Raw genomic sequence first — 23758 nt, forward strand, 5'->3', positions numbered from 1 at the left:
CAAATTCCCAGGATATCCACGCTCCAGCCTCCGCATCCCGCCGGATCCTCTACCACCGTCACCCCCGCAATCACCGCGCGTGCTCCGATCCCTCGGGCGCGCGCTTTTCTCACTCGACCCCTTCCCAAACGCCAGGGGCACGCCGGAATCCGCCCTTCGGAACAGGACGGACCGGACTCGGCCGCGGAATTCCGCCGGGATTTGGGGCACGCTCCGGCCCCGCCCACCGCGCCCCTGTCCCCGCCCACCGCGCCCCTGTCCCCGCCCACCGCGCCCCTGTCCCCGCCCACCGTGCCCCTGTCCCCGCCCCGTCCGGGGATGGGCGGGGCCGAGGCGCTCGGGGCGGGGCTCGCTGGGCGTGGCCTCGCCTCCCGCTCCGGTCGCCCGTGGAGACACCGGGAGCGGCGCCGGGTGAGTACCGGGATCCCGGGAGCCGGGCCGGGGGGGTTCCCAGCGGGAAGAGCGAGCTCTGCAGCCCGGGACAGCCCGGCCGGCCCCGCGGGCACAGCGGGAAGCGCCGGCACGGCCCCTCTGGCTGCCGGGCCTGGCGGGGCGGGCCGGGCCCGAGCGCTGCCTGAGGAGTTTTAGGGTCGGTTTGGAGGGGTTTTTTTAATTTTATTTTTTTTAATTTTTTTTTTCCCCCCGATTTTTTTTTTTTTTTTTTTTTTTTTTTTTTTTTTTGTTGAGCTGAGGAGGATTCCTGGCGGGAGGCAGCGCGCAGCTGTGATGTGGTTCAACAAGTGGCGTGTGGCGCGGGAGTGAGGCAAAATCTGCTTAATTATGTAAAAAAGAACCTGGTTAATTAGGCAAAAGTAATTCTAAAATAGGCTTTTTTTTTTTTTTTTTTTTTTTTTCCTTCCTTTCCTTCTCCTTCCTGCCTCCTTCCCACCTCCTTCCCTCCCCGTGGCACCCGTGGATACCCAGAGCTGCCGGCTCCAACTACACAGGGCCCCCCCAGCTTTCAGCTAAATCCTTTAAATTTTACCGGTTTTCGTTTTCCCAGCCGTCAGGCCATGGGTTTTCCTCGGAATCACGGAGCTCTGCTTGCCGGAGGAAGTTTCCCACGTGCGGGGAGCTGTGGGATGAGTGTGGGAAGGAGGTTAATTAGTGGGAAGCGTCATTATTCCAGGAGGTTTCGTGTTGATACTGAGATTACACACCCTGCTGCAGTAATAAGTTTGCTTGGAATCGTGGAATTGCAGAACATCCTGAGCTGGAAGGGATCATCGAGCCCAACTCCTGGAACTTTTTTAGTTCCGTGAGTTAACTTTTAAAGTGCGATTCTTCTGCAAGCTTAAATTCTTTACTTTTTTTGGGAGGGAGGAAAGAGGGGTTTGGGGTGGGTGTTGTGATTTCAGCCTGGTGTTTTTAGGAAGGAGCTGGAGCTGTGTCAGGTTTAGGGTGGATATTGGGGAAGGTTCTTCCTGCAGAGGGTGGTGGGCACTGAACAGATCCCCAGGGAATGGTCCCGGCCCCGAGGCTGCCGGAGCTCAGGGAGGCACAGGGTGAGATTTTGGGATTGTCCTGTGCAGGGCCAGGAGCTGTATGGACTCTCTGATCCCTGTGGGTCCCTTCCAGCTCGGGATATTCCGTGATTCTATGATTTAATTAGTGTGGCACATCAAATGGAATTCCCAGCAGTTTGCCAGGTGATTACCATCTGTTTTAATTGGCTTAGAACCCACAGGATCAGGGACACGTTCCTCGTGTGTTTGTCTGGGCTGTAAATAGGTTTAGAAATACGGTTCTGGGAGTCGAGGGAGAGTAGTGGACAGTGGAAAGCTGCAGGATTTTGTGCTGCTCAGTGCCCCCAAATGAGATTGAGGGATTAGTGTGGAGTCAATGACTCCTCAATCCCGGATTTCATCCCGGCGTGGGATGTGCCACGGCATTTGGGATATCTCTAATCGAGGAGCAATCAGCTCCAGAGAGGAACAATGCATGGGCTCTGATGCTGAGGGTGAGCTCATTCCATTATCACCCAGCTGATGGAGGATTTTTCCTTGAAAGATGAAGTTCTCCTGTTATCCTGGAGGAGTTTCTTGGGCTCCCAGGCAGCAGAACAGCTGACCTCTCTTGTCTTGCTGGCGTTAAATCAATTTATTGAGTTGTGCTGTAGGTTTTAGATATTTTTTATTTCAAATATAATGTTTCTTTGGCACTATGATAACTTTTTAAGTACCTAAAGTTCTTGTATTTTTAGGTTCTGTTGCTGAAAAGACTTGGAATATTTGAACCAGATCCATGTTGAGTTCTCTGTTGTAGGGCCTGGGCTGACACAGTAGAATTATGAAATCCCAAATGCTTGGGGTTGGAAGGAGCCTTAAATTCCACCCATTCCCACCCCTGCCATGGCAGGGACACCTCCCACTGTCCCAGACTGCTCCAGCCCCAGTGTCCAACCTGGCCTTGGGCACTGCCAGGGATCCAGGGGCAGCCACAGCTGCTCTGGGCACCCTGTGCCAGGGAATGCCACCCTGCCAGGGAGCAATTCCTGCCCAAAATCCCATCCATCCCTGCCCTCTGGCAGTGGGAAGCCATTCCCCTTGTCCTGTCTCTCCCTGCCTGTCCAAAAAGTCCCTCTGCACCCTTTTTCTGTGGCTCCACCATCCCTGCAAGAGTTGCTGGAATGCCGAGTGGAAGATGCTGAACTCAGCTCTGTGGGGTGGGAACGTGCTCCTTCCCTGGCCACAGCTTCCCAAATCCCACTGTATCCCTCTCTGACTGTGCTCTCTTGCGAAAGCAAATCCATCTTGCTCCAGAAATCCATGGTGCAGCCCCAGAAATCCTCACCCTCCGCCCTTTCCCTTTGTCCCCTTTGCCAGAGCAGAGATCGCTGCGGGGGGCGGAGGGAATCATTTCCAAAGGTTTATAGTTATCAAGGGAAACTCCAGCACAGCCTTGGCCGGGCCACGGAGCCCGATTCCAGGGAGGATTGGGTTGCTGCAACTCCATCCGTGCTTACACAAACCATGGGAATGGGGAAAGGCTGCTGGGCCCTGCGTCCTGGCACAGAAATGCCCCTGTGCAGGGGCAGGAATTGGAGTGAAACTCCATTTGTTGGGACGGAACACCCCCAATGTTCTTGAAAGTCGTCACGGTCTCGCTTTTTCTTGGGAAATGGGAGCTGCAGATGTTTGGTGACTCTTGGGATTTTCCTGCCCTGCTGGGATCGTGCAGCTATTTGGTGAATTTTGCAATATGACACAGCTGGGGCTCGTTTTCCCAAACCCCAGCGTTCATCCTGTGCTCGGTGTTGGGAGCTCTTGGATCCACATCATCTCTGCTCTCAGGAATAACCTGGGGGGGATTTGGAGGGGTGAGACAACGCTGATGACACGAGCAAAAAGTTTCCATTTTGTATTTTGCAAGGATTGGGGAGACAGAGCAGAGGCTGTGACAGAAATCCTCCGGGTGGCTGGGTTGTGGTGGGATTCTCCATGGGATTTTAGGGAGGTGGGCAGGAGCAGGAAGGTGTGGGGAGCAGTGGGGGTACCCATGGGAGGTGGGAGGGTGGTGGGGGGTACATCCATCCCCTGGAGAGACACGTAGCTCTGGGGGATCCGGCATTCCCAGGGGATGTAGCATTCCTTACTGTGGAGCTGCTGAGCCCCTTCCAGCCAGGAGTCCCTGGGGAGGAGAGGATCCACTCCTGGATCTTCTGGTGACACCCCTGCAGAGCTGCCTCCGGCTCTGGGGCTCTCCAGGAGCTGCAGCTGTTGGAGGGAATCCAGAGGAGGCTCCAGGATGGCCAGAGGGATGGAGCAGCTCTGCTGGGAGGAGAGGCTGGCAGAGCTGGGAGTGTTCACCTGGAGAGGAGAAGCTTTGGGGTGAGCTCAGTGTGACCTTGCAGGGCCTGAAGGAGCTGCAGGAAACATGGAGACTTTTTGCAAGGGATAGAGGATTTTGGGCAGGAATTGTTCCCTGGGAGGGCGGGCAGGCCCTGGCACAGGGTGCCCAGAGCAGCTGTGGCTGCCCCTGGATCCCTGGCAGTGCCCAAGGCCAGGCTGGAGCAGCCTGGGACAGTGGGAGGTGTCCCTGCCATGGCAGGGGAGCAGAACAAGATCATCTTTAAGGTCCCTTCCAGCTCAAACCAGTTGGGATTCTATGGAAGCTGAGGCCTGGGGTTCAGTGCCCCCCAAATCCTAGCTCCCCCGTTCCTGGAGGCCCAGGCAGTGTGGCTGGGGGTGGATCACAGCTTTGGGACGTTCCTGGACACCAGCAGCCGAGTATTTTTAGTTGTGTTCCTTTGAATATTTGGTAAAACAGGCAATGTGTTTATATTCCGCTTCCTGTGTCCGTATCAGCGTCTTGGCATGTGATGGAGTTCCAGAGGGAGGAGGGAAAGGGAAAGAAGTGTGTTGTGAGGATTATTTGTACTGCAGCAGCTGAGGCCGGCAGGCCGTGGCCGCTGGGATCAGCTCCTTGTCTAAACACTCAGCTCAGGCAGGAACCGGCCTTGCTCCCCCTTTGTTTACCCCCTTTGTCTTCCCATCCCTTCTCCCGTGTCTCTCCAAACCTGCTGCGCAGGGACAGGTGACTTTTTGGCACGCTTTGCTTTGGGATGTGTGATCCAAGCCTTCCTGCCCCGCTCCGACTGCAGCAGCAGCTCCCAGGCCTGGCTCTCTGTGTGGGCTGTTCTCCTCCAGCGTGGCTCTCCGGGGGCTTTGGAGGTGGAAAAGCCCATCTTAGTCCTGCTGGGAAGGGAGCAGCCTGCTGAATTCCCAGCCTGAATTCCCAGGCTGCGCTCAGCTGCTCTGTGCCATCGCCCCTTCGCTCTCCAGAACCTTTTCCACTGTGCAGATCTGGTGGGGGAACACGGGGATTTTGTCTGGTTTTCCCATCTAAATGAGGGTTTTCCTTGTGCCCAACCTCCCCCAGAGCACATAGCCAGAAGGTTTTCTGCTGTTTTAAGCGGAGGAGAGAAAATTCTCCCAGTTTCCAGGAGAAGGGCGAGGGGATGCCCTGGGACCCAGCCCTTGCTGCCTGAGCCAGGGAAACATCAGGGACTGGTCCTTATCATAGAAAGGGAAAAACAGGGCAGGTTTGGATGAGGTATTAGGGATAAATTCCTCCCTGGGAGGGAGGGTAGGCCCTGGCACAGGAATTCCCAGAGCAGCTGTGGCTACCCCTGGATCCCTGGAAATGTCCTAGGCCAGGCTGGACAGGGCTTGGAGCAGCCTGGGACAGTGGGAGGTGTTCCTGCCATGGCAGGGGAGTTGGGATGAGGTGAACTTTGAGCTCCCTCCCAAACCCAAACCATTCTGTGATTCTCTGGTTGCTGTGAGTAATTTTGAGCAGATCCCAAATTACGTTTTCAGCTCTGTTTGTAGCTTCAAACCCCCTCCCAAAGGCAGGGATTTTGATCTAAGCTTGGAGCTGGGATAAGCAGAAAGTGTCCCTGACTTTTAGGGGAGAGGGACCATCCTTCTCCCAGCTGAATGTGGTTTATGTCGCTGTAAAACTTGCAAGGGATTCCTCCCGCAAAGCAGGGATGCTCCAGCTGGAGCTGGAACTCCTGCATTGCAGGAGGACCTGGCTGGTGCTGCCAGCCTTGGCCAGAGGGACCGGGACCCATCCAGCTGTGGAATTTCCTCAGCCCACGTGCCCTTCCCTGATTTATTCCTTCCCGAGCACGGCCTGGCCTCTGAGCGGAGGCTTTTGCAGGGGGTGCATTACAGCAGCCTCAAACTATGCCAGCAATGCTGGCTCTGTGGGTTTTTATGACTGCTTTGATAGGAGCTTTGATTAGGCAGGAATATCAGCGTGGCTGCGGGGTGGAGAGCGGCCCCAGGAGCCAGAATTACTTATCAGATGTATTAAAGATGGGGTTGGACTGGCTGATCCCTGAAGGTCTCTCCCAACCCAAACCATTCCCCCTGCTCCGTGGTTGTTTTGGCTGTGCTTTCATCCCCCTCAGGCTGCACGAGGCGATTTTAAAATTTTTCTTGTTTTTCCCCTGACGATTTCCAGAGGGGTGTGAGCAGGTTGGGATATTGCACACATAAGGAGGGCAGCAGCTTTTCCATTCAAACTTGGATTTTGTGCAGCGGTCACACGTCCGAGGAGAAATTTACGTGTCACATTTATTTATTTTGGTTTCCTTGCTGGATGTGGACAGGACAAGCCTGGCACAGGGACAAGGACTGTGGCAAGGCAAGACTGTCCTTAACACGATTTATTTTCCTCCTCCACACAATGATTTGACCAGCACTTATTAAAAGTGTGATCCCGTTTCCAGCACGGGAAGTGGGCTGTGATTATAACGGGAATACTGCCAGCGCTGCCTCTCTGCCTTGCTCAGGGCCATCCCTTGGGAATTTCAGGTGGGGTTTTCCCTCCTTGTTCCCTGAGAATGAGGGAAGGGGATTGTTGCATTTTATCTTTTTTTTTGCCAGAGTCAGGATTAAATGCTCGAGACGGTATTTCTTGTTCAGACTTAGATGTTTATTAATTCTTATCTGTGTTACAGTCTCACAAACTGAGTGATACAGCACTGCTAGTTAACAAACTAAAAATGGAGCCCTCTCTATCTCTCTACAAGGCCTTTTAAGGGTAAATTGTCCAATTATGAAATGACACCTGAATTATTTTTATTTTTAACCCAATAACCAACCACCCCTGGTTAGCAATGCGGATTTTTCTCTCCAATTACAAAATCCCACCAAGACCATGGAGAAGAAGGTGAAAAAGAAGGACTCAGCCTCTGCCCTAAATCCTCCATCCTGCTTTATCTCTATTCCTGCATTCTAAACCCTTCAGCTCTGAGTTTTGCACCCTGTGCTGTCACACACTTCTATCCAAACCCCACAGCCACAATCCCAGCGCTGTCACTCCATTTTGGGAGCTGTTCCACGGGCTCAGGTCAGTGCAGTGTTTGCTGGGGGGTCAGAGCCTGGCAGCACAGGAACTCCGGAATTCCCAGTGCCCGGGGTTCCAGCAGGGGATGGCTGTGGCTTCTCCAGGCCCGCAGTCGCTCCTTGGCCGGGCACGGAGCAGCTCCAGGGCTCGGTGCCAGAGCTCCAGCAGCCCTTGGCAGCTGGAGGCTGGATTCATTCCAAAGGGTGTCAGCGGCAATCCCGGATCCGGCCGTGCCCTGGCTGTGCCAGCTCAGGAAATGCCCGCTGCCTCTGCTCCCAGTTCCGCTCTGGGGCTGCCTGCGGGGCTGGGAACCTGCGCTGGGAATTCCGGGAAAGGGTAACGCGGGAATCGCCCGTCCCTCCTGGGTTATGAGCTGTTAGAACCTGACACGTCTCTTTGCACACCTGTGTGGGAGCTGCAGTGATTGTGCAGCCCTTGGGCTCCCGGCAGCAGCACAGCCAGGAGAGCGAAAGGAAAGGTGATTTTACTTGTAAATACCCTGCCTGCTCCAGCTCTCACTGAATTCCCGTCACCTGATGGTTTTCATCACCCTCACGGAGCTGGGCGTGCTCACCTGGAGAGGAGAAGGCTCCAAGGAGAGCTCAGAGCCCTGCCAGTGCCTAAAGGGGCTCCAGGATATGAGGGCTGATACAATTCCAGGTTTCCTTCTGGGTGTGGAAGGCCTCCAGAGGGAATGTGAGCTCTCAGATTTGCTTGGGCAGTGATTTAAACCCAGCTGTGAGAACACATCACTGGAGGCTGACAGCCCCGGGTGCCCAGGGACAAAGTAATCCCGGAGTGTCTGGGTTGGAAGAGACCTTAAATCCCATCCAGTGCCACCCCCTGCCATGGGCAGGGGACACCTCCCACTGTCCCAGGCTGCTCCAAGTTTGAGGTAGATTTTCCGATCTCAAAATATTGTTTTTGTGATTAGCATCAAACCACAAGCGCTAACTCCCCACCACCCCCCCCCCCCCACCCAGCTTTGGCATTCTTGCACTGTGAAATCCTTATAATTTTTATTTTATTTTTGTTTCAGGATCATTACACCGATAAAATCAAGGCAAGCTGGACAGGGAGCAAGTCTGCCTATGTAGGTGAGTTTCCAGTCCGCTCTGGTTCTTTTCTTTCATGCAAAGTACAAAGCAGCACGACAGGTCCCAAACCCTGGTGGTTTAATTTTATTCTGGAACAGAGCAAATACAAAGTTCTTGGCAGGATTGCTGACGCTTTTCACCTCATTCTTTTAACTGCCTGACTGCTTTCGGGTTGAATTTAGGGGGCAGAGAAACCTGCTTTTCCCACAGAAATTAAGCTTTTCCTTGTTTCTTCCCCTGATTAGGAAGGACCAGCCTGCAAATCTTCATAATTTCTGTCTTTGCTGTGCTACACGTGTTCTGCTTGACCACCAAAAAATGCAAATTATTCTCCCTCCATCCTTAAAAAACAGGCACTCTGATAAATTCCTGCAGGCAGGGAGGTGGTGAAATCCTCCCCACCTTCCCGGCTCTTTGAGCTGAGCATCTCCCGCCAGCGCCCTCGGCTTTATCTGTGGCAGACAAAGAATCTGCTGAAGGTCACATAACCTGGGGCCAGGCTGCATCCCGTGACTGCCAGGCTGGAGCTTTCTGCACAGCCCTCTCCTGCTTTACAGCCCCATTTTGACGCAGCTGAAAAGTCTCTTTGCAAATGTCTCTTTGTAGATTTTTCTTTTCCCCCCCCTCTCTTTCCCGGTGGGAATGAGCTGGGGAATGCCCTGTGGGGAGGAACAGGGACCTTCTGTGGAGAAGCTGCCCTGCAGTTCGTTGCCTTTTCCAGTGACTTCAGGCTGATGTCTTTAAAATAACGCTGCTCAGATGTTTTTCAAAGCAGCCTTGATCTAAAAGTCGCTTTTCGTGTGTGCCAGAGATACAAAAAAGCGAAGTTGGGAGAAACGCAGAGGGAAACAAAAGCAGGTTTTTTTCCCACTGCTCCTCTCCCAGAATGTACATTTGGGTTTGACAGAATCCCACGGTGGAGGCTGACTTTGAAAATCAAAGGGAGCTGCAGCCCAGGTTTGATCAGCAGGATGGTGCTGGAATAACTTATGGAGGTCATGCAGGAACACAGCCTTAATTAAACACCCAGAACACCAAGTCCTACCGAAGATCTTGGGACTTGTCTGCGTCCTTTCATTTCACATCATTAGGGATTTTAATCCCCAATTAAGACACCGGCAGCTTTATTTATAATTAAAAAAAAAAAAAAGAAGATCTCTAGTGTAGAATCTCTCACTACTCTCAAGTGTAAATTCTCTGAAGGAGGAAACATCACAAATGGATGTTCTGGGGAGGATCTTGTTTTCTTTCACCAAACCCAAACTTTTTCTAGTGCCTAGAAAATATTTGTGCCATGTCTGTAAATCTCACCTGATTTAAAACTCCAGCCCCGTTTAAAAACTCCAGCCCTTCTCACCTGCCAGGAACCAGGGAGCTGCTACTCACAGCTCGGTTTGGGGTGGGTGTGGAAAAATCCTTCTGGCCAGGGGTTCCCGTGATGGGAGCAGGGAGCTCGTGGATGATCCCATTGCCATTTTTCCTGGGAAGTTTGCGCCGTGGATGTTGCGTTCAGTCTGCAAAGTGCAGCAGGGGCTCGGGGTGCTGTGGAAATCTGTGGGATATTGCACCGCTTGTGACTCTGCTCGTTGTGTGGGGAATAAGGATCGGGAAATTCCAGAGTGGGTTGGGTTGGGAGGGACCTTAAATCCCATCCAGTGCCACCCCTCCCGCTATCCCAGGCTGCTCCATCCTGGCCTTGGACCCTTCTAGGGATGGGACAAAAGCTCCATAAAGAGAGGAACGTCCCCAAAGCATCTCCAATCCCTGCTTCACTTTCCCCTCAGTTCTGTTCTCTGGCTGAGGGCAGGACCCCGCTGCTTTCCCGGTTCACTTCCCATTCTCTGTCCAGCTCAGCAGAAGGAAAAGATTCCAGCTCCGGTTCTTCCACTGGGTGTCAGCACGGCCCCACGCTGGAGCGGCAGAGCCCGGCCTTTCCCTTGGGCCGCTCCCGGCGCTGGAAAAACCAGGCCGGCCGCATGTCCGGGGCTGGGAGCAGCTCTGCCCGGCCGGGATGGGGCTGTCGGGCTGGAACCTCCTTCCTCCTCCCGGCGGGACAACCGGTTGGAGCAGGAGCAGCGTGGGACGTGCCCGCCTCGCTCCTGCGCTCCCTAATTAAGGTGACAGCCGGGACAGCGGGTCCCTGGTTTGTTCTGGAGCTGGGGACGGGACACGAGGGCTCTGGGGACAGCTCAGGGCTGCTCCCTCTCCACGCCAGCCCTTTTCCACTCTCAGTAAGCGCCCAGCATTCCCAAGGCCTCTCCAAAGTCCTTGGGCCTGCAGGGCAAGGCAGGTCCTTGGGGCCCCGGCCGGCAGCGCTGAGGGAGGAGCAGCACCCCCGAGGGCCATCGGGGTTCCAGGAGGTTTTCAGGATGCTCCTTTCTCCCACCTTCTGCTCTCAGGGGCTCTGTGTCGGCGTCACCCTGTGCCAGGGGCCGCTGTGCTCTGGGGTCTGTGGGGTCTCTGAGGCCTGTGGGGCCTGTGGGGTCTGTGGGGTCTCTGAGGTCTGTGAGGCTTGTGAGGTCTGTGAGGCCTATGGGGTCTGTGGGGTCTCTGAGGCCTGTGAGGCTTGTGGGGTCTGTGGGTGTGTGAGGTCTGTGGGGTCTGCGGGGACTGTGGGGTGTGTGAGGTCTGTGAGGTCGGTGGGGTCTGTGAGGTCGGTGGGGTCTGTGAGGTCTGTAGGATCTCTGGGGTCTTCAGGGACTGTAGGGTCTGCAGGGTCTGCGGGGTCTCTGAGGTCTGTGCGGTCTGTGCGATCTTTGGGATCTGTGGGGTCTCCTCAGCTCTCACTGCACCTCCAAATCCTCTGCAGCACCCGGGCTGAAAACAGAGGCAGGCACACTGAGATTCCTCCAACAGATCCTTCCACTGGAGGCCTAAAAACCCAAAAATTAAACCCAGGGAATGTCACAATTCCAGAGGCTTTGTGGTGCTCGTGTGGGATCGTTTTATCTGTTGCTGGAGCCGGTTGTGCTTCCGTGAGCCCTCAGAATGGAGCTGTTTATTCCTGCCCCCACCTTTTCTGCCGGCAGTGGCCTCCTGGCTTGCACTGGGAGCATTTTCAGGTTCTGCAAGTCATGACAAACCTGCTCCTGGAGCCCTGTAGGAAAAGCCAGCTCCAGAGTTGGAGTCCCAAGCAGCCCCGGGCCTCGCGCTGCCACAGAGCTCCTGGGAAAGCAGCACGTGCACAGCACCCTGGGGATCCATGGAAACCTCACCCCATCGCCCCCTGCTTCTGCCACCCCTCCAAGGGCCTTTGGGCATCTTTTTCCCTGTTCTCCATAAGGATTTACCTCAGCTTGGTGCCACTCCGTGCATCCCCTCTTCCTCCTCCCATCACCTTCCTGCCCGACAAATCCCTCCATTTTCAGAAGCAAAATTTTTATTTTTTTGTATTCCTGTGAGCTCTGGGGCGTGCGAGTCGCTGAGAAGAGGCAGCTGGGTTTGGGATTTGCTGGTGTTATTCCCAAATTTTTTGCATGGTGGAAGGATGCCAGGGAGGAGGGAGTAGAGTGGTTTTGCAGGCAGGGCTGTGAAGCAACAACCAGAGCCTGTGTTAGTGGTGGTGACAAACCAGATCCAGCTGAAAACTCCCCCAGCAAACAGCAGGGAATTTGCAGGGCTGGGAATGGTGTCACTTGGAAACCTGCAGCACTTGCGGTGGAATTACTGAAACCTTTAACTCGAGCGCAGGGCTGGGAATGAGCTGGGAGCAGCAGCTCTGAACTCGTCCAGCTGCTTGTTTCCCTCTTTTCCCCCTGTTCCTGTGTTTTTAACAACAGTGGGATAATTTCCGTGGTTGTTTCTGGTTTATCAGGCGGCAGCATCCAAACATTTGCAGGCTGGAGCTGCTCCAGCATCGATTCCCTGCAGCAGCAGCGACTCCCTGGGGTGCTCCCACCCTTCCCATGGGACTGCAGGGCGCCCAGACCAGGGGGGACGGGGTCAGTGGGAATGTTGGGAGCACTCCATGTCCTTTTCCTGCCGTTTCCTTGGAGAGTTTGGCACCTTTCCACCTCTCTGCTCCATTTCCACCTCTCTGCTCCGTCCTCCACAGCAGGGCTCCAATGGCTCTGGAAAGGGAGAGGCCTTTGAAACCTGCATTTGGTGATGAGCTGGAAATTTAAATCCCTGCTGCCAGCCCTGGAGAAGCAGGGGTTGAAAATCCAGGGGCTGTCAGGGTGTTACACTCGTAGGTGCTGTTGTTGTCCCTGCTGTTGGTTTGTGTTTTGCCCAGCCTGCTCTGTTGATCCAACTTTCGAGTTATTTCACCCCCAAATCTGCTTTATTTCCAAAGAAAAGGTTACACCTTTGAGCCTTTATCCTGCTGCCGGCTGGGCTTTGCTGCTCCAGTATGAGCTGGCTTTGCACAACTGGAGCAAACTGGGAGCTGTTTTCCAGGCAGAGCTGCTGGGATTTCCAGCAGATTCCCAGGCCTGCTTTAGCAGTGCTGATTTAATTACCTTCCACTGGGCAGATGCTTCACAAGTCCCGCATCTAAGAGAGTAAATAAGACAGTCCAGAGTTTAATTATCCCACTGGAGCTGGAGTTTGGCAGCCAGCCCAGGCGGATCTGGGGATCTGCTGCGTGGCAACCTAAAGCCTGAGGAAAGAAATAGGGCAAGGCCTGGGAGGAAAAATGGTTCTTTTCTGTGGAAGAGGGGCAGCTCCACCTGTTTGCAGGTGTTTCAAGAAAGGGAAGAGCGCAGGTGTGTGGCTGCAGGGACTGCACTGGAAGTTTCCTACGTTGTTTTTTTTGTCTTTTCCCTGGCAAAGCGCAGCTTTGGGAATCCTCCTCTGCAGGCCTCAGTTTTCCACGGGTGAACGAGACAGAAATTCTTCTCTGGGAGGGTGGGAGGCCCTGAGGTTGCCCAGAGCAGCTGTGGGTGCCCCTGGATCCCTGGAAATGTCCAAGGCCAGGCTGGCTGGGTTTGGAGCAGGCTGGGACAGTGGGAGGTGTCCCTGCCCTGGCAGGGGAGGCTGTTCTGGCTCTGACCCTTTTGTCTCGTTTTAGGCTGTGAGTCAGACCCAAGTGAGGGCTGCAGCCGTGCCTGCAGCTGCTGTGGGGTTTGGGGATCTCTGTCACCACCACCCCGGGTCCTGCGGGCCCCTGCTCGGCTTTGTCACCACAGGGAACCCCCTCCTGCTTGGAGACGGCACCAGAAAATCCTGGAATGGTTTGGGCTGGAAAGAACCTTAAATCCCAGCCAGTGCCACCCCTGCCGTGGCAGGGACACCTCCCACTGTCCCAGGCTGCTCCCAGCCCTGTCCAGCCTGGCCTGGATCACCAGCCGTGTTTTGGTTGAGGTGGTGGAAGGACAAACTCGTTGAAAATTTTGGTTTTTGGTGCATTTAGCACCGAAGGAGGGGTTGTAACCGTGAGTGCTGGGACACGAGAGATCCCAAAGGGATGAGGGAGGATCTCAGGGCTGAGCACCAGGGATCATTTCCTGGAAATCAGAGCCGTGCCCTCTCCGACTGAGGGGTCACTTCTGCAGGGAGCAACTTCTCCTGGCAGATCCTCCCACCCCAAAAAACCCTGCCCAGGGCTCTGAACCCCCGAGCTCTGCAGAATTCTGACACCTCCAGTTTAAATCTGGGGAGTTCTGTGAAGTCCAGGGTGCCCTGTGAGAAATCCCGTGGCTGCAGCAGCTCGGGTGCATTGCCAGGAACTGGGAAGGAAAACAGATTTATTGGGAGCTGACCTAGTTGTTGTAAATCTCCCTGTAGAGGAGATTTAGTAATCTTAGGAGGGCTGTTAAAGCTCGTGTTTGTTTGGAGATGGGCAAATGCAGCAACTGAATTTTCGAATCTTATGGTTTGGGTTGTTTTGTTTTGTTTTTTTCCAAACATCTCATTTATTAACAAAGCTCAGCAGCTGGGAAAATAAGCACTGGAACTTTCCTAAGGAGGTCAATCCATGTAGGGTGGGAAGGGATCCAGAGAATTGAACAGCTCCAGTAGCAAAAGGGGTTTTGGGGCTGGGGCAGGGAAGGCTGAGAGTGGCCTTTCCCCAGTTAAATGAGTGGATAATCTTTAATTTATCTATTATCTTAGAAGGGTTTATATTTCAATTTTGCAACTTTTATAACCTATTAAAAAAAAAACCAGTACAAAAGCTACAGGAATCAGCGACTCCTGAGCTGCCCCCTCAGAGCTGCATTCAGTAAATGCTTGGATAAAAATAAACTGCTTTACGCTGGGTTTTTCCCACTGCAGTTTTGGATTATTGCACGGGAAAACTGCAGGGACTGGGCTGGGAATTTGGGCTCGATTCCTGGTGGATCTGTGCTTTTTGTGTCCACATGAAACAGCTCCTGGTTATCCCAGAGATGATGGGTGTGGAGCTGCACATGGGCAGGGCCCCTGTTGAACCCAGCAGCTCTGGTAGTGCCTGTTGGAGTTTCCTGCTTAAAAAATTAATTTTTCATTTAAAGAGGCCCCAGGAGAGCTGGAGAGGGACTGGGGACAAGGCCTGGAGGGACAGGACACAGGGAATGGATGGGGGATTGGGAAGGAACTGTTCCCTGGAATAGAATTCCCAGAGCAGCTGTGCCTGCCCCTGGATCCCTGGAGGTGTCCCAAGGCCAAGTGGGACAAAGTTTGGATCTGCAGGACGATGCTCCTGCTAGTCACTGTAGGAAATAATTTTTTTAGTGACACCCAGCATGAGGAGTGAATGTCCCTCCTCCCGTGCCTGGACATTTCCTGCCCTGCCCAAAGCTGTCCCCACAAAGCAAGGACTCAGCAGGATGAAGCTGTTCCTGCCTGCTTGGGCTGGCACGAGCTCCAGCTGGAAACCAACCCTGCTGCCGGGCTGGCTGAGGGAAACCTGAACCCTGCAGGAGCTGCTCGGAAAGGTCAGGGAGCTGCCTCGGGCTGGGCTCACTGCAGGGCCAGGAGGGCACAGCTCCGTGGGCAGCCACCCTCCTGGAGCTGTGCACAGTCCTGCTGGGGGCTGCCATCCGGGACAGGGACACGGCAGGGCCAGGAGGGTTTGGGCACAGCTCCGTGGGCAGCCACCCTCCTGGAGCTGTGCAGAGTCCTGCTGGGGGCTGCCATCCGGGACAGGGACACGGCAGGGCCAGGAGGGCACAGCTCCGTGGGCAGCCACCCTCCTGGAGCTGTGCAGAGTCCTGCTGGGGGCTGCCATCCGGGACAGGGACACGGCAGGGCCAGGAGGGTTTGGGCACAGCCCTGTGGGCAGCCACCCTCCTGGAGCTGTGCAGAGTCCTGCTGGGGGCTGCCATCCGGGACAGGGACATGGCAGGGCCAGGAGGGCACAGCTCCGTGGGCAGCCACCCTCCTGGAGCTGTGCACAGTCCTGCTGGGGGCTGCCATCCGGGACAGGGACACGGCAGGGCCAGGAGGGCACAGCTCCGTGGGCAGCCACCCTCCTGGAGCTGTGCACAGTCCTGCTGGGGGCTGCCATCCGGGACAGGGACACGGCAGGGCCAGGAGGGTTTGGGCACAGCTCCGTGGGCAGCCACCCTCCTGGAGCTGTGCACAGTCCTGCTGGGGGCTGCCATCCGGGACAGGGACACGGCAGGGCCAGGAGGGCACAGCTCCGTGGGCAGCCACCCTCCTGGAGCTGTGCACAGTCCTGCTGGGGGCTGCCATCCGGGACAGGGACACGGCAGGGCTGGGATAACTCCCACACACCGCAATAATTTGGGATCCCAGGCTGGCTTGGGTTGGAGAGAGCTTAAAGCCCACCCAGTGCCGTGGCAGGAACACCTTCCCCTGTCCCAGGCTGCTCCCAGCCCTGTCCAAGCTGCCCTGGGACACTCAGGGCTGAGCCTGCCTGGGTAGAGGATCAGCCTGGGATATCGCTTCACCCCAGAAAGGGTTTCCAGTGCCGAGTCCCCATCCCTGCAGGGATTTAAAATCCCTGTGACTGGGGCAAGGGTAGCCTTGCACTGCTGGGAATGGTTGGACTCCATGGTCTCAGAGAACTTTTCCAACCTCGATATTCCATGATTCAGTCCTTGCTTTCACCCTCTGGTGGGCCCAGGACCCTGTCCCCTTCCTTGGTGCAGCTCACAGGGGAGTTGTGGCTTTCCAGCACGCCCTGGAATCCCAGGAGAAGCTGCAGATGTGGGGATCAAGTGCCCAAAGCCGTGGCCAGAGCTGTTCCACAGGTCAGAAACCTGCACAGCAGCTCCCTGCTTTTCTTTGGAGCCTGTTTTACTTCCAGAGTTGCTTTTTTAGCTGATTGGTCCCGTTGGTTACAACAATAATTTTTTAAAAATCACTTTTTGCAGCGTGCAGCGGGTGCCTCTGCCTAAAAGCACTTCAGGCCGCTGTGCTGCCTTCTGGACTAACAACCCCCTGCCTTTCCCAGCAGAAATTCCCCGCTCCACTGAAAGATGTCTGGCAAAACAGCCACCACCACCAACAACATCGCCCAGGCCCGCAGGACCGTGCAGCAGCTCAGGATAGAAGCCTCCATAGAGAGGATAAAGGTGAGAGCACAGCCTCCTTCCCACTCCTTTTCCTGGTTTTTCCCCTCCCAGCTGTAGCACGGTGAGATAACAGAGTGTGTGCGTGTGGTTTGTGTCTTTGTGCTCAGCGTTTCCCCCTCTCAAAGCTCAACAAATCCAAACCAATCCACTTCTTGCTGCCCGGTATCCCCCCCAACCCCGCCCTCTGGCAGTGGGGAGCTGTTCCCCCTTTTCCTGTCACTCCAGGAGAGCTAAAAACCCCTCTGGAATTATTTTGAAGCCCCTCCTGTTCGCTGGGCCAGGTGGAGCCTTTGCCTGGCGTCACCACCGACCCCAGAGAGCGCCGGGCTCCATCCCTGCCTTCACTCCCAGCACACAGAGCCCTGCAGAACGAATCCATCTCCCCTCCCACCGGGTTCCCTCGCTGCCCTCAGCATTTCCATCCCATTTCCATGGAAAAACCCCGTCTCATGCTGCTCTTCCCCCGCGTCCTGCAGGTGTCCAAAGCCTCCGCGGACCTCATGCTGTACTGCGAGGAGCACGCCAAGAAGGACCCGTTGCTCATGGGAATTCCAGCTTCTGAGAACCCTTTCAAGGACAAGAAAACCTGCATTTTGTTATAGGAGAGGGGCAGCTCCTCCTGCCCAGCCCCTGCCGGCCCAGCTGGGCCCAGCACCACCACTCCCCCAGGTACCTGCGCCTGCTCCCTGCCCCTGCCAGACCGTTCCCCGAGCTTCCCGAGGCGTTCCTGCTGATCCCTGGCTCTCCTAGGAGGTTTCTGACTCCATCCCTGTCTTTCCTGGCCGAGGGAATGGGCTCCGGGGTCTCTGCCTGGGGGGTTCCCGCTGGCGTTTGCCAACTCCAACACGACCAAAGTTGCCTGAGCTTTGCAGATGACGCAAAGCTGTAGAGACCTGATGGAATCACCGGGTTTACATTTTTTAAAATTAAGGATTTTTTTCTTTGGGGGGGGTGGGGGGATGGGGTTGGAGGTTGTGCCTGTGCTGGCAGCACCTGTTTGTGCACAGGCACGCTCAAAGTGCATTTTCTAGCAAAAACTACCTTGCAAAATGATTGTAGCAGCTGCTGGGGAGCTCCAGGGAGCTGTGCCTCAGCCTTCCTCCCGCTGGCCTCCCTTCCCAGGGCTTTTAAAGGATAAAGCTGGGAATCAGAGATGCTTTCCCTGCTTTCTGAGAGTTGGAAAAGCAGAATTTCCAGCTTGGATTCTGCTGCATTTTCTTCCCGAGTGAAAAGAGCTGTGTTGGTATAGAACACACCCTCGAAGAAATGGAAAAAACGGGAGGCTGGAAGTGCCCCTGGCAGAGCTGGAGGAACGCTGCCCTCGCTCCCAATCCCAGCTGGGTTCTGTGCAGGGAGTCAGAAGTTGACTCATTTTTATTTAAAAAAAAAAAAATAAAAAATTCATTTTTAAACGGGAAAAATGCCAAATTATCTCCAGCTTGTGGTTATGCATTTCTAATTGGAGGGCCTTTCCATCTAGTACATATTTTATATATACACATAATAAAAAAGTCTTTCTCTCTGTGTGTGTGTGTAGATATATAAACTTTATATATTAACAGCAAATTTTGAAGGACTGTCAGAAGCAGTCCTGACTTCAGTGGGCTGCAGATGTCCTGATCTGCCATAACGCTGCATTTCTGCCTTTGCAGGATTTATGAACCACTTGTCATTTCCGTGGCACATTTGTCATTTCTATGTGAAATTATAGACGCGCTTTTGATACAGATTAAAAAAAAAAAGTAAATTCCACTTTGTTGAACAGAATCTCTTTGGCAGAGCTCCCAAAAGCCAGCCTGACAGAGAAACCTGCTGCTTATCCCGTGCTTGCCTGTAAATTATTTTTGTAACCGGAGTATTTTTTCCTAGTGGCAGCCTTAGAAACCGACGCTGTGGCTCTGCACTGGTTTTTTTTTTTCGCTGCTGTCCGTTCCTCACGTTTGACTTGCGGTCGGAATTAACGAGCTCTGTTAATTGCTCGGTGTGGGGGTGCAGGGCTGAGAGGAGTCCAGCTGTGCCCAGAGGTGCAGGGGGGAGGGAAGGAGCCCGCTGCTGTTGGTGGTTGTTTTCCCAGGAAGCTGGGAAGAAATTGGGATTTTTGTTTTGGTTCGGGATCCCTTTTCCCAGCCCAAATCCAGCTCCCTGGTGTGGCTGCAGGGATGTTCTGGGTGTCTGCAGCTTGTGGCGGGGTGCTGATCCCGCCCAGGTGCCCAAATCTGACAGCATTTCACGCAGGGACAGGTGAAATCTCGCGGTGGTTACGTTTGCGCTTCGCTTTTCGCCATCGACGCCCCCAGAAAGAGCAGGGATTGTAAAATTCAGGGGAAATACAGACTCTGCCCTCGTAGAACTGTTTAAAAAAGGAGAAGTGAGACCGTTGCATCCACAGGTGCTGGGAGAAACCCGTGGTGAGAGCCCACCCTGGTGCATCACCGGGCCGCCCCTCTTGTCCGAGCTGGCTGATTTGGGGAGGAAAACGAGGATTTGTGTGCTGGGGCAGGTGCCCCCAGGACTGCGGTGTGGGGACAGAGCTGGGGGCGACATCGGGACGAACCAGAGGGGCTGGGATTGGATCTGAGCTCTGAGGACGAATTCCGGTGATGGTGCTGCTGCAGCGTCCCGGGCAGGCTGGACACAGGGACAGGGTGGCCTCGTGCTGGAGCACCCCAGGAGCGGCAGAACAGGTCCAGCCTCCCCCCGGGGCCGGGCTGGGGCCAGAGTGACCCCGTGGCACTGCTGGGTGCCCTCAGGGAGGGACAGTGCCGGCAGCAGGGCGGTGTGGAGTTCCCTGGCACAGACAGAAATGCCATCTGTGCCAGCCTGGCACTGGGAGCTGCCCGAGCCGAGCTGGGGGCGCAAACAAATCCCAGGGCTTTGCGAGGAAACTCCAGGACAGGTTTTGCTCCTCCAGGGAATCAGGTTTCCCAGCTGCCACGGGAGCGTGGAAACCTCGGCAGCAAAGCCCCTTTGTTTTTTGGGTTTTTTTTTTAATTATGTTTTTTGTTTTAGCCGCTGTTGTGGCAGCGTTCAAGCAAAATAAATAAATAACATTCCCAACATTTCCTGCAGCACATCGGCTGCTTTGGCGTTTAATTGCTTGGGAGGGGCCGGGAATGAACCCACGCTGGAGCTGCACAACAGGACCTTGCCCGTGGTCAGGACAAGGAAGCAGCTGCCGCTCAGCCCTTGTGCCTCTGCGCTCCTGGAAGAGCGAGGAAATAAAAACCCGGGCCAAAGGTTTGATTTTGCACTTTATTTCAAAAAAAAAAAAAAAAACCAAACAAACAAAACATGAAACAAGAACACCAAAACCCCCCCAAAAAACCAAACCCACTCAAATTTCAAACGATTATATTAAGGGCGCTGCTTTTGCAGCCAGCTGGGAGAAGATTTGTGGTTGCAGACCAACTGCTTGAGGGCATTTCGGTTCTCAAACCTCCGAGTATAAATAATTTTTTCCATCAATATCAGAAAATAACTTATTATTATTATTATATATCTTAGCATAAAAAGGCGAGAATTAACATCCCGAAAAATACAACAACGTTTTGCTGGCAAAAGGCCTCGATTAACCTTGTTTGCTCGTTAAGGTGTTTAAAGCAGGAACTTTAAGTGGCACTTAAGGACAGAAAGAGTGCGGGGAGTTCCCGGGAGGGCGCTCTGGGCACTCGGGCTGGGCTCATTCCTGGTTTTTTTCCCCTCGGCATCTCTCGGCTCCAGCCCCACACATCGCTCCACTAACAGCCAAACCCCCTCCCTTCCCCACCCCACGGCATCACTTTGAGCTGTATTATTTTCTATCTTTTTTTTTTTTTTTTTTTTTTTTTTTTTTCCTCTTGCTGTTATTGTTGGGTTTTTATTTTTCCTCCCTCCCCTCCCCGCGGAATCCCTGGAGCCGGGGCAGGGAATTCCCTCCTTCCTGAGCAACTGCGGAAAGTCCTTGCAGCTCTGCGGCGGGGCCGGGCCGGGGGTCACCGCTCCGGGAGGTTGATCACCGGCACCCACTGGTCCAGGTACCGGCTCTCCCGGCAGAAACACATCAGCTGACTCAGCGCTGGATCCTTCCACTGCGACGCCTGCGGGTTCTGGAAAAAAGGGGGGACGGCGAAAAAAAAAAAAAAAGCTTCAGCGAGGCAGCAAAAAAAAAACCAACAAAAAAACAACCCGAGCGCGGCGGGAGGTGTTTGGGGTTGGAGTTGGGGGGAGGAAAAAAAAAAAGCGCAGGAGCGTGAATCATCTTAAATTGCTGCCGAGGCAAACAAACAAGTCAGGCCTGGAAGCATGTGAGGAGTTTAGCTTTGGACTCTGGGGCAGAGGAGGGAAGGGGAAAAAAAAAAATAAGAGGGAGAGATAAAAAGGGGGGGGGGGAAGGGAAAGAAAAACGGGGAAAAAGAGGGGAAGAAATTGGGAAAAATAAAGAGGAAAGGAGGAAAATAAACAGGGAATGGGGAAAGGGGGGGAAAAGTGAGCAAAGGAAAAACAGAACAACAGGAGAAAGAAGGGGAAAAGCAAAGGAGGAAGATGGGAGCAGACCGCGGGCAGAAGGCAGCCGGTGTCCCGGGGAGCGCCGCGGGTTCGAGCCCCGGGCGGGGCGGCCCCGGGGTGTCCCCGGGGGGCTGTCCCGGGGCTGGCAGCCCGGGCTCACCGTGACGAGCACGCAGTGCAGGTCCGCGGGCGGGTCGGGGCCCGCGGCGGGCAGCAGCAGCTGCGCCAGGCGCGCCGGGTTGCTGACGCGCAGGATGTTGATGTCGTTCTCGCAGCAGAAGGCCCGCAGCAGAGTGAAGTGGATCTGCAGCGCCGCGTCCCCCGCCTCCTCCTCCTCGGCCGCCAGCAGGCACAGCACCACGTTATCGGGGTCCCTGCGGGGGCACCGCCGTCACCGCGGGCGCACCGGGCACGGGGAACCGGGGTGTGCTACGGGGCTGGGGGGGGGCACTCACACGTTGAGCAGCTTGGCCGCCTCGTAGACGCCGAGGGTGAGGCTCCGCTGGCTCAGCGCCTTGCTCAGCACCTCCTCGAGCGCGTCCCCCGCCTGCTCCATCCTGCGCCGGGACACGCGGCACCGCCCGTCACCGGCCACCCCGCGCCGCTCCCCGCCCGGCCACCGCCGTGTCCCCCCGCTCCGGCCTCACCTCCCGGCGGCGCGGCGCTCCCCGGGCAGCTCCTCCAGAGTCATCACGGGGACGAGGGCACCGGGCAGGGACGGTGCCGGACAGCGGGTACCGGGGACACCGAGCACAGCGGGCACAGCGGGCACGGACACCGGGCACGGCCGCGCTCCGGCCGCTCCGGCCCCGCCGCCTGTGCCGGACAAAGGCGCCCCGCGCGCGCTGCCCCGCCCGCCCCGGCCAACCCGCGCCGCCCTCATTTGCATACCCCGCTCCCATTGGTTCATGCAAATGAGGCCACGCCCCAGGTGCCGCCGGGCGCGACCCCGGGCCTGACCCCGCCGGGAGCGATCGGGAGCGGGACCGGGACCGGGAGCGGCCGGCTCCAAACCCATCCTGAGACACTGCCAGGGATCCAGGGACAGCCACAGCTGCTCTGGGCACCTCTGCCAGCCCCTGCCTGCCAGGGAACAATTCCTGATTCCCCAATCTCCCATCCAGCCCTGCCCTCTGGCCCTGGGAGCCATTCCCTGTGTGCTGTCCCTCCATCCCTTGTCCCCAGCCCCTCTCCAGCTCTCCTGGAGCCCCTTTAGGCCCTGCCAGGGGCTCGGAGCTCTCCCTGGATCCTTCTCCTCTCCAGGTGAGCACCCCCAGCTCTCCCAGCCCTGCTCCAGAGGGGCTCCAGCCCTGCAGCAGCTCCGGGATCTCCTCTGGACTCTCCAGCAGCTCCAGCTCCTGCTGCTGAGAGGGGCAACAGGACAGAATCCCTTCCTTTGATGGGTTCTGCTCTCTGTCTCCCCAGGGCTGCACTCTCGCCGTGCTCCTTGCAGGGAGCTCCGCTGTGCCCAAGGAGCCTCACCAACCTCCAAACACAGGGACAATGTTTGCCACGGGCAGCAACGAGGCTGCCCCATCCCTGGACACTCGGAGCAGCCTGGGACGGTGGAAGGTGTCCCTGCCCAGGGCAGGGCTGGCACTGGGTGAACTTTAAGGTCCCTCCCAACCCAAACCAGTCTGCGGTTCTGTGATCTCTCCCTCTGCGGATTTCCAAGAACTTGGTGCTTCTCCGGGAAGCTGCTCCAGCTCCAGATGTCCCGTGTCAGCTCTGCAGAGCTCCGGGGAGGATTTCTGCTCACGGCTGCTGTGTCAAAGCTTTCTCAGCTGTTGCACCCAAACCCCTCCATCCTCCCTCGGCCACTGCCAGAGCTCCTTCCCAACCTGGCTGTGGGCTGGCTCCACGGAGCAGGGCTGCACTCGGGACCCTTGGTGGTCCCTCACGGAGATTTTGCCAGCGTGTGCTTTCAAGTTTTACTTGTGTCAGTGTTTTCCTCCCGCTCCTCGACACCAGGAGCCGTTCTCCACGGCAGTGTTTGCCGAAGCACAGTGTGCAGGGTGATGCCGGGCTCCGTGCACCTCCTGCAGGATCACTGAATTTGGGAAAGGAGATATCACAGGATCCTGGAGTGGTTGGGGTTGGAAGGGACCTCACAGGGGTCGTTTTGTTTGCCATGGCAGGGACACCTCCCACCATCCCAGGTTGCTCCAAGTCCTGTCCGACCTGGAACACTCCAGGGACGTATTGAGAGCGTTTCTGCACCAGAATAAAGAGGGTGATTTCCGTAGCCCCGGGCTGTGATTTCTGCACCCCCTGCCAGGGGTTTGTTCTGCAAATGCCCCCCCGGCCCGGCTCTGCCCTGCAGCCTGATGAGACCCGACACGACTAAACGGAGCCCACGGTGTCGGGAGAAAGGGGGGAAAAAGCCCTTTCTGCATCAGGTGGAGGGGTGGCAGATGGCCGGAGCGCAGCAAAACAGGTGGGAGCATTGTGCGGTGACCCTCCGAATTAAGTTCGCTTAATTTGCTGTATCTCTATTAGCAACTGCAGGCTCCGGCTCCGCCTGTGGCTCCGGCCCCGCAGCCCCATCTGTGCCGGCCCCAGAGCTAAATCGGTCCCGGAGGCAGCTGGGAAGCAGCTGAAGCCTCTTTTCTCTCTCCTGGGCGGCGGCAGCTCCCGGAGCCGGCAGGCAATGCTCTGGAGCTGCGCTTTCCCGGCGGGTTTCCCGGCTGGGAGCTGTTCTCCTGGCTCTCCCTTTTCCCAGAGCAGCCCGGGAGGTGCCCGCGTGTCTCGGCTGAGCTGCGGGGACAGTGACGGTGACAGCGACAGTGGGTGGCCGTGGCGGGGATGTGCCGTGGCTGGGCAGCCCCGGACGGAGCCGGACCCGCAGTTGTC

General features: G+C 55.9%; 2 protein-coding genes across 4 annotated transcripts; one reads left to right on the top strand and one right to left on the bottom strand.

Annotated features, from left to right (window-relative positions):
• Positions 1-316: 316 nt before the first annotated feature.
• GNG12 (G protein subunit gamma 12) lies at positions 317-17944 on the top strand. 3 transcript variants are annotated; one of them, XM_040072901.1, is made up of 4 exons: positions 317-411; positions 7901-7958; positions 16300-16420; positions 16897-17944. In XM_040072901.1, exons 3-4 carry the CDS (start codon positions 16325-16327, stop codon positions 17020-17022), a joined length of 222 nt encoding a protein of 73 aa, XP_039928835.1. In that variant the 5' UTR covers positions 317-411; positions 7901-7958; positions 16300-16324; the 3' UTR covers positions 17023-17944. The 3 variants fall into 3 exon arrangements, with proteins under 3 accessions (XP_039928835.1, XP_039928836.1, XP_039928837.1); XM_040072902.1 differs by having other exon boundaries at positions 16303-16420; XM_040072903.2 differs by having other exon boundaries at positions 330-411; positions 16220-16420.
• A 1741-nt stretch (positions 17945-19685) lies between these two features.
• Positions 19686-21731, bottom strand: GADD45A (growth arrest and DNA damage inducible alpha). The gene is made up of 4 exons (XM_040072989.2): positions 21553-21731; positions 21361-21462; positions 21066-21279; positions 19686-20505 (listed from the first exon to the last, which is right to left on the bottom strand). The coding sequence occupies exons 1-4, from the start codon at positions 21594-21596 to the stop codon at positions 20392-20394; spliced, it is 474 nt and encodes a 157-aa protein (XP_039928923.1). The 5' UTR covers positions 21597-21731; the 3' UTR covers positions 19686-20391.
• Between the last annotated feature and the right edge of the window lie 2027 nt (positions 21732-23758).

The sequence above is a fragment of the Hirundo rustica genome, chromosome 9 (genome assembly GCF_015227805.2).
Source record: "Hirundo rustica isolate bHirRus1 chromosome 9, bHirRus1.pri.v3, whole genome shotgun sequence".
Classification (NCBI taxonomy): Eukaryota; Metazoa; Chordata; class Aves; order Passeriformes; family Hirundinidae; genus Hirundo; species Hirundo rustica.